The sequence below is a fragment of the Sinocyclocheilus anshuiensis genome, unplaced genomic scaffold (genome assembly GCF_001515605.1).
Source record: "Sinocyclocheilus anshuiensis isolate Anshui unplaced genomic scaffold, SAMN03320099.WGS_v1.1 scaffold481, whole genome shotgun sequence".
NCBI classification, from domain to species: domain Eukaryota; kingdom Metazoa; phylum Chordata; class Actinopteri; order Cypriniformes; family Cyprinidae; genus Sinocyclocheilus; species Sinocyclocheilus anshuiensis.
In genome coordinates this window covers 967,442-976,899 of record NW_015539907.1, presented here as the reverse complement: position 1 = coordinate 976,899, position 9,458 = coordinate 967,442, and the positions used below count along the sequence as shown (strand labels likewise).

General features: G+C 38.2%; 1 protein-coding gene across 5 annotated transcripts in view; it reads left to right on the top strand.

Annotated features, from left to right (window-relative positions):
* The first annotated feature begins 75 nt into the window (after positions 1–75).
* zc3h18 (zinc finger CCCH-type containing 18) overlaps positions 76–9,458 on the top strand; it is a 31,324-nt gene continuing 21,941 nt past the window's right edge. For 3 of the 5 annotated variants that reach the window (XM_016483191.1, XM_016483189.1, XM_016483187.1), the window contains exons 1-9: positions 76–255; positions 2,919–3,811; positions 4,760–4,844; positions 5,203–5,357; positions 5,458–5,553; positions 5,898–6,055; positions 6,487–6,516; positions 6,699–6,810; positions 7,115–7,401. In XM_016483191.1, coding sequence (XP_016338677.1) covers positions 2,930–3,811; positions 4,760–4,844; positions 5,203–5,357; positions 5,458–5,553; positions 5,898–6,055; positions 6,487–6,516; positions 6,699–6,810; positions 7,115–7,401 — 1,805 coding nt within the window. In that variant the 5' untranslated portion in view covers positions 76–255; positions 2,919–2,929. Of the gene's footprint in view, positions 256–276; positions 602–2,918; positions 3,812–4,759; positions 4,845–5,202; positions 5,358–5,457; positions 5,554–5,897; positions 6,056–6,486; positions 6,517–6,698; positions 6,811–7,114; positions 7,402–9,458 lie in introns of those variants that run through there. The other 2 variants (XM_016483190.1, XM_016483188.1) reach the window with 2 other exon arrangements.

The following is a 9,458-nucleotide window of genomic DNA, read 5'->3' as shown; positions in this document are numbered from 1 at the left end:
TTTCTAATAATAATTTAATAATATTTCCTTTCTTTTACTTGTTTGTGTATTCTATGCAACGCTGGTCGCGCTTTGATGACGTCTGTGTAATGGCCGCTCTCACTGTGTAGTGCAGGGTTTATGAATTTTTCCGGTAGAGAAAAAAAAAGAACCCCAGACAGATCGCTCATTGTTTGAACACAGTCACCCCAAGGAGAGAGACCGGGCGACTCCCTACACTGAGACCCTGTCTCCCGAGACTCTGTGGTTTGAAAGGTGACCGAATGTGTTTTAATACGCGATGTCCGTGTGTTGTGCAGGAGGGAGCGCTTTATTGTTGCATGAGATTTTAGCCCGTGTGCATCGAAGAAACATCGTGCAACACAGTAACTCGTGAATTTAGACTTAAAAAGTAACGTATGTGTTTAAGCTCAGGTCTAGGCGTTTAAGTGGCGCTATCGTTCGGAAAATGTCGGAAATGGTGTCGTTTTCTAAGTGTGCGGGCAGGATTCGGGCCTGTTAGCCGCATCGCCATCAACGAGCTCTCCCGTTAAAGATTAAGCGGCTAGTAAGACATGTGTCGGTCTCCCTCTCATGAATCCATTGCCTTAAATCTGAGAAGGTAAACAAGTTCCAGATTATTCAATGACTGGCCTTTGTGTGGTATGGAAGAGTTTGTTTATGAGTTTAAGTTTTGAATGCGGTTAATCTATTTTACGTTAGCAGGCTAATATAGAGGTGTTGTTATGGAAGAACTAGTAGGGTAATTAATTCGTTTTAATAGGGATTTTGCTTATGAAAGTGTACCTTATATAAAATCACCATTGTATAGTTTTCATCTAAATACCATTGGCATTAAAATGATTGTCACTAAAATAAAAACTGTTAGCTTTGTATAAGACAGTCATTCAAAAACAAATTAAGTGATAAGCGTTTAATGTGTGAGAACCGCAGTAAAGCTTATTTTTGATAGTTTTACAAACACTATCCAGTTTTTAATATTTGAACAATATTAACATTTAAAAGCTTACAAGTACAAATAGTTGTAGTTGTTTTATAATTATTTTTAAGTGAACCCTCAGGGGTCCAGCTTTGACTTTATCTTGTTATCTTTTCATATATATATATATATATATATATATTATATCCGTCCAAAAAAAAAGTCACCACCTAAATTTAACTAAGCAAATAGGTAGAGCCTCCCATTGGATAATTACTGCATGGATGATTATGTTTCAGCTGGCAACAAGTTATTTAACCCTAACTGATGCAGGGAGTAGCTTCTCATTTCTTAAAACAACCATATTGGAAGGCACATCCTATGGTCATGGAAAAGATGTTAATCTGTTTCAGAAGGGTCAAATTATTTGCATGCATCAAGCAAAGAAAACAGCTAAGGAGATTGCTGAAACTACTAAAATTGGGTTAAGAACTGTCCAACGCATTATTAAAAACCGGAAGGATAGTGGGGAACCATCATCTTCGAGGAAGAAATGTGGTCGGAAAAAAATCTTGAATGATCGTGACTGGCGATCACTTAAACGTTTGGTGAAATCAAATCGTAAAAAAAACAACAGTAGAACTCACGGCTATGTTTAATAGTGAAAGTAAGAGCATTTCCACACGCACAATGCGAAGGGAACTCAAGGGATTGGGACTAAACAGCTGTGTAGCCTTAAGAAAACCACTTATCAGTGAGGCTAATTGGGAAAAAAAAAAAAGGCTTCAGTTTGCTAGGGAGCATAAAGATTGGACTCTGGAGCAATGGAAGAAGGTCAAATGGTCTGATGAGTCCAGATTTACCCTGTTCCAGAGTGATGGGCGCATCAGGGTAAGGAGAGGCGGATGAAGTGATGCACCTATCATGCCTAGTGCCTATCATACAAGCCTGTGGGGGCAGTGCTATGATCTGGGGTTGCTGCAGTTAGCCAGGTCTAGGTTCAGCAATGTTATGTGCCCAAAGAATGAGGTCAGCTGACTACCTGAATATACTGAATTGACCAGGTTATTCCATCAATGGTTTTTTTTCCTTGATGGCACAGGCATATTCCAAGATGACAATGCCAGGATTCATCGAGCTCAAATTTTGAAAGAGTGGTTCAGAGAGCACGAGACATCATTTTCACACATGGATTGGAAATCCACCACAGAGTCCAGACCTTAACCCCATTGAGAATCTTTGGGATGTGCTGGAGATGACTTCGAGCAGCGGTCTGGCTCTCCCATCATCAATACAAGATCTTGGTGAAAAATTAATGCAACTCTGGATGGGAATAAATGCTGTGACATTGCAGAAGCTTATCGAAACGATGCCACGGTGAATGCGTGCCATAATCAAAGCTAAAGGCGGTCCAACGAAATATTAGAGTGTGTGACTTTTTTTTTGGACGGGCAGTGTATGTATATATAGATAGATAGATTTTTTTTAATTAATATGCTCATTTTAAAAGAAAGTTTCAGACGGCACTTGGAGGCTTTTGCATCTGAACTCTTCTTCACATATACATATAGTTTTTTTAAAATAATATATTTATTAATACATAGAATTACATTACTTAAAAAAAGATCATATGCCAAATATGTATTTACTAAATTTGTTAGTAGGAAGCTACTGGTTTTAGGATGTCAATATTTAAAATATAATTTTAAAAGCATATTTGAATGGAAAAGCTGTTCTTATCTTTATAAATGTTATGTTTTAATGTATTTGTTATTAAATTTAATTAATTAATTTTAATTAAAACACTACATGCCAAATAAGTATTTAGTAGATTTGTTATAAAAGTGTTAGGTTTCCAGTAGTTTGCAAATAATGGATATTATTTTAGTATGTGTTTTAATTATTTAGAGTGGGTCTTAGAAGGTCTGTTAACTTGGACTTTGTTTTTTTCCCCCTTTTCTGTACTAACTGTTTGGCTGATATTAAATGTCTGCCTCAGAGTTCTTGCTGATGGATACGCCTGAGAGCCCCACCCAGTCCCCACAATCTCCTGAGGAGGAGGAGAAGGGTCTCTCCGACAACGAGCTGCTGGAGTCGCCCGAGTCCCCAGCAGAAGTAGACAAGGGAGTGTCAGACAGTGAGCTTTTGAATGATGATGAGAATGAAGTACAGGAGGGTGGAGGAGACTCAGATTTTGAGGATGGAGACAGGGTAGCAGCTGGACGAGAAGATCCTGAGGACGTATCAGACCTGGAAGACTACAAGATGGACAGGGAGGAGAGAGAAGACGTCCACCAACAAGACCTCGGTTTGACGGTCCGAGGAAGCAGACAGGATGCTAGCCAGTCTCCTGAGGAGGAAATCCTTGAGACGCCGAGATCACCTGATCCTGACTCGCCAGGGCCAGAACACAAGCGACCTTTCACCCCAGCAGAAGAGGAGCGAGACAAGGAGGATGAGGCAACCACCAAGTCTGGCCTCGGCCGTGCTGAGCTTGAGGAAGAGGATGATGAGGAAGAAGAGAGAAGGAGGCGGAGGAGGGCGGCGATGGTAGTGAGTGATTTGAAGGACGAATCTTCTGTGTCCAGAGATCTGGACGAACATGAGCTGGATTATGACGAGGAGGTTCCAGAAGAGCCGAGTGCTGCTGCTCCCGAGGAGGATGAGGGAGAGAAGGGTCCCGCCGGGGAGGATGGTGAAGATGAGGAAGAGGATGATGAAGAGGAGGAGAGAAGACGGAAGAAAAAGGAAAGAAAACCAATTTTGCCCCCAGATAACAACGACATACCGCTAAGAAAATCTGCGGACTCGAGGGAGAGAGGCAGGAGAGATTCGTTCCGTGATAAAAAGAAAGAGGAAGATGATGGAGAGATTGATGAGGGAGAGATAGATGTAAGTATGTTGAAATCATTTGTGATTAGTATATGATAATAGGAGCTGTTCAATCTCAGCTCGCCACTGCAGAGCAAGTCATGACATTTTTTTTTTATCTTATGTTTTTTTTTTTGCTGATAAAACCATTGCTTTTTAACTTTGTAGTCCACATTTTTTATTTTTATGAAACCCAACGACATTTGTGTAAGTTTGTTTTTCATGACGCAGAGAATTTTTTTGTATGACCAGACCACAACAGTAGAGGGAGCAATTGAATGCAATATCTTTTTTTTCTGGAATGGAAAAGAAATGACACAATGCTGCCAAATCAGAAAACATAATTATATTATTCTATCACATGATCAACTTTTTATATGCCATTTTATATACTATTATATACTATGTAAATAAAATATGTAGTTACTCTACCATTCAAAAGTTTGGTGTGAGCAAGAATTTTAAATGTTCTTAAAGTCTGTTATTCTCACCAAGGCTGCATTTATTTACTTAAAAATACAGTAATATTGTGAAATAATATTAACATTTTTAAATAACTGTTCTATTGAAAAACATTTTGGAATGTAATTTTAATTTTCAACATCACACAATCCTTTAGAAATTATTTTAGTATGATGATTTGGTGCTCAAATAGAATTTTCTTATTTACCATGTTGAAAACAGTTGGGCTGCTTTATATTTTTGTGAAAACCATGATACTTTTTTTTCAAGATTGTTTGATGAATAGAAAGTTCAAATGATCAGGACTTATTTGAAATAATTTTTTAACAATGTAGAAGTCTTTACTTTCACTTACTAAGTCAATTTAATGTATCCTTGCAGAGTAAAGTATTACAAAAATCTTACTGACCCCAAACGTTTACACAGTAAATCACCTACCTTTGGTGTAGAATAAAACAAAAAACTTAAATAGGTGCTGTAGTGAGAGTTTTTCTGTTAATTTTTTAGGATGATGATCTTGAGGAGGGGGAGGTGAAGGACCCCATGGACAGGAAGATCAGACCCCGACCCATCTGCAGGTTTTTTATGAAAGGTAGTTCTTCATTCATGTGATTTCCTGAATACTTTAAATCTGCTGATACAGCTTTTCTACATATCAAATGGTGTGTTTATGTAGCCCAAGGCGATAATCTAACAATTTCCCTTGATGATAACATGCTTTGAAGTTTGATAAGCTTCACATTTAGATTGTTATTCAGCATGTGCCTAAATTACAACAGTAGGGGGAGCAATTGAATGCAATATCTTTTCTATGAGCAAATTTGTCTTCAGAGAACATATTCCAAAAGCAGTGGATGGTTTTGATGTTGATGCTATGTTAATATTTAATAAATGTTAAACTATCAATATATATTTAAATATCGCAATGGTTTCTGTCTGGTCTCTTGCAGGCAACTGCACCTGGGGAATGATCTGTAGGTTTATCCATCCAGGAGTCAATGATAAAGGCAACTACTCTCTCATCTCCAAGCCAGATCCCTTCTCTCCTAACGGAGCACCTCCTGGAGGAGGTGGACCTCACCCCCTCATGCCCGCTAACCCCTGGGTATACATCCTTTGTGATTAATTTTCTACTATTTTGTTTCTTCCTAAATTAAAATTAAGTTTAAATTTCAGTTCAACATTTGAATCTTGTTTTCTTCCAGGGAGCCCCTGCCGTAGAAGAGTTGCCTCCTCCTCCACCTCCTCTAGATCCTCCAGTGGAGAGCGCCTGGGAAAGAGGCCTTAGACATGCCAAAGAGGTACGGTTATATCACCACTATACCCGTTTTAAAATAGTTTTTTGAGTAAACAATTTAAAAAGTTCCATTTCTAGGTATTGTTATACTGTCTATGGGATTTTTGAGGGGAACTCATCCATTCAAATGAGTCTGTAGTGTGTTCTGCAGTGGTTTTGTGATAACAAAAAAAGGGTAAACTTTGTAACTGAGACAAAATGTTTTATGTATTTTGATACTCATGGTGTGCTAAATACGATGCTTTCTTTACTGCAGGAAGAATTTGTTAGACAGGAAAGCATACCGGTTAAATTGAATAACTGAATGCCTTGATCCAACTTGTTCCAACTCAAAAAACGTTCCCTTAGGTGTTGAAGAAAGCCACCATCCGTAAAGAGCAGGAACCAGACTTTGAGGAAAAACGTTTCACCGTAACCATAGGTGAAGATGACCGTGACTTTGACAAAGAAAATGACTTCTTCAGGGAACGCGGCTATCGTATCACCAGAGAAATCAGAGATGCTGGGTACGAAACAATGACTTATCAGAAACTTAATCAGAGAGTGATCTCTTCCATTTGTTACCTTTGTTTCTGCTGGTTCATGAAGTTCAAATGTGGTTGTGGGCAGTTTACATACTTAAAAGTAATTGTCATCCATCTAAAACTATTGTTAAAAGCATTTTGATAATTCTTATGCATACTGGTTTCCATGACCTAGTTATATTTTTAACTATGAATTTTTGTTTTTAAAAATAATGTATTCGTCACAATGCAGGGCCATTTAAAATGGTGAACAAAAATGCACAAAATGTTGACCCATTGCAGCACCCAAAATATACATAGTTTCTTATTAATTCATGTACATTTTAACCTAAATTATTCTTGTTGATTAAAAAAGATGTACATAAGCTCTGACCCATACTGTACTATTTTTCTTTTCTCTTTCTGCATTGCAGTGATATTGAGTTCAGAGATCCAGGTTATGGGTGAGTATCGTAAATCAATTTTTTGATTTAAAATCTGCAAGACCTCGCCACGGAGTTTGCGGTTTCCTCCATTATTGAGGCCGGTTAGCAGAGGATGTTAACCCCCCCCCCCCCACACACATCTAAACCACAGTTTATTATTCTTCCCAACTGTACATTTATAACAACTATTTCTGTGGTAGTGATCCATATGGCGACCCATACTATGATTATGAGATGGAAGCTTTTTGGCGAGGAGGCCAGTATGAGAATTTCCGTGTGCAGTACACTGAGACCCCACTGCCATACTACACTGTGAGTACATACTGATATAGTGTACAGCTGTTTTACTGTTTTGTTTAGTGTTATATGTTCCAAAGAGCTTTTAGTATAACGCTAAAGTGCAAAGTTACTGATGCTTGGTCTTTTAAATGTTTACAGTGTGCATGCACATGATGTGTAGGCCATATTATATAACCGGAATTACCTAAATAGGTTTATTATACAAAAATAGTTGATTCTTCAGTGCTGCATTTGATCAGAATGAAGTATTCCTGAGAGACATGTACATGGATTTGTACTACTGAACAATTGAGATTTGTTTTTTTGTTTGCATCAGGACCGAGAGCGGGAAAGAGAGCCACACGAGCGCCACCGCAAGAGGGAACGGGAGTGTGAGAGAGACCACCGTGAGCGGGAGCGCAGACAGAGAGAGCGAGAAAGGGAGAGAGAGCGGGAACGTGAGAAGGAGAGTCGGCGCAGGAAGGAGGAATGGAAGAGGGATCATCTGAAACGGGACGAAAAGGAGGGACGGCCTAGAGAGCGGCCTCCCAGAGAGCCACGGGAGAAGAAGGATGAGAAGGAAAAGCCACTCAAACCACGTTCACCCACGAACATGCCACCCAGGTGAGTTTAAAGCTTCCTGCTTAACACTAGTCTCTGTCTTAGATGGGATGCTAAGAGGTCACCGACCGTGATATATATATTGCACATTAAAATCTGGTGAAATATGGCAGTTCCAATTTTAATGCCCAGCTGCTACGCAATTTTGGGGGTGTTCAGGTTTTTAGTCTGTAAAGACATTTTTATTTAAAGTCTGCTGCAATGAATGGACTTGAAGTGTGTGCTGTATGTGAAGTTCATGTTCAGTTGGTACTTAAAGGGGTCATATGATGTTGCTAAAAAGAACATTATTTTGTGTATTTGGTGTAATGAAATGTGTTTATGCTCCGTGTAAACATAAAACCATGTCTGCATTTGTGATTGGAGAAATGACAAACAATAAGCGCTACTCTACACTGCTCAACTCGCGTTTGAATCGTCAGTGGCAAGTTCTTTATATATAAAAAACTTACTTACAGTCATTGTATGTACTTACAGTCATTGTCAGAACAGCCGGCATTGTAGTCTACTCTCCCAGGATCAGGAAACAGTCCTCCATAATCTCGTGCTCCATTTAGGCGCGCTGCATTCTGATTGGTTCGGATAGCATACTGCGGGAGGTCGGGGCGCGGAAAATCGTGCTGTAAAGCGATGTAGAAATCGCGCATGCTCAAATTGCGATTTTATGACAATTTTGATTAATCGCACAGCCCTACTTACTACCGGTCAAAAGTTTGGAATAATGAAAAGCTTATGTTCACAAAGGCAAAAATGTGTTTTGTGAATTATCATTTAAAATAAGTTTTCAGTTTTAAAATGTCATTTATTCCTGTGGTGGGAAAGCTGAATTTTCAGCAGCCAATACTCCAGTCTTCAGTGTCACATGATCCAGAAATCATTCTAATGTGCTGATTCGGAGCTCAAGAAACATTTCTTACAACCATCAATGTTGAAAATAGTTATGCTGCTTAATATTTTTGTGTAGTAACTATTATTCACTACATGTATAGAAATTAATACATTTAACATTTTTGTTCAATAATTGTATACATACATGTACACACACACATACATATAGGCAATATATAAAAAAAAATTATATCTTGACATTGTCAACATTTTTACGATATTCGATATATATCTCGATATGTTTGCATTTGCTTTTAAATAATAAAAAAAAACATGAATTTCTTTTGCTCCCATTTAAAAAAAACAACAAAAACAATTTAGAAGTTATTGTTACAAAGTAAATGCAAAATGTTTAGTGCAAATTTAAGCAGTTTAAAAAAAAAAATCTAGACCAAGTGATCACTTACTGCTTTTTATTAAAGGGGTCCTATTATGCTCTTTTACAAAGTCTTGATTTTGTTTTAGGGGTGTACTAGAACATGCTCTCATGCTTGGTGGTTCGAAAAACACATTATTTTTCACGTAATTTACATTATTAAAATACCTTTCTCCCATCCTGGCACAAACGGCTCCATTAGTTCCGGCTTTGATGAAGGTCCGCCTTCCGAAAAACAAAATGTGTTGTGATTGGTTAGCTGTCCCAGTGCGTTGTGATTGGCGAACAGCTTAGACGGTGTTTCAGTACTGCCACGCCCCTTACTCAGTCTTTCAACAAAAACTTTTGGCGAATCTGGCACTACTCACTCGTGTTGTGGGTTATAATGCTCAGGAACAGAGTTAAAAAATAAATTGCAACCACTGTTTCCTGACATCATCCGCTTTCGGAAGCCGTTTGGGCACGGAGGTGAAAAAAAAAAAAAAGGTTATGGTGGGCACTTCTTACACATGTATATGTAACTGAAGTAGCGCAAAATAAGTACAGAAAGTGCATTGTCAACTTTTTTTGGTGCATGCAATTCACAATTTACACTGCAACTGGGGGAAATAATTAAACTGGGAAAAAAAATTTTTTTACAAGTTTTTAGCTAAGAACACAAGTCTGTCAACTGGCATGACACTATGTTACCACTGGCACTAAAAACCCTCTCAGATGGGAAGCTAGTTGCTGGAACACATAGGTATTTGTTTATATATATATATATATATATATATATGTATGTATATATATGTGT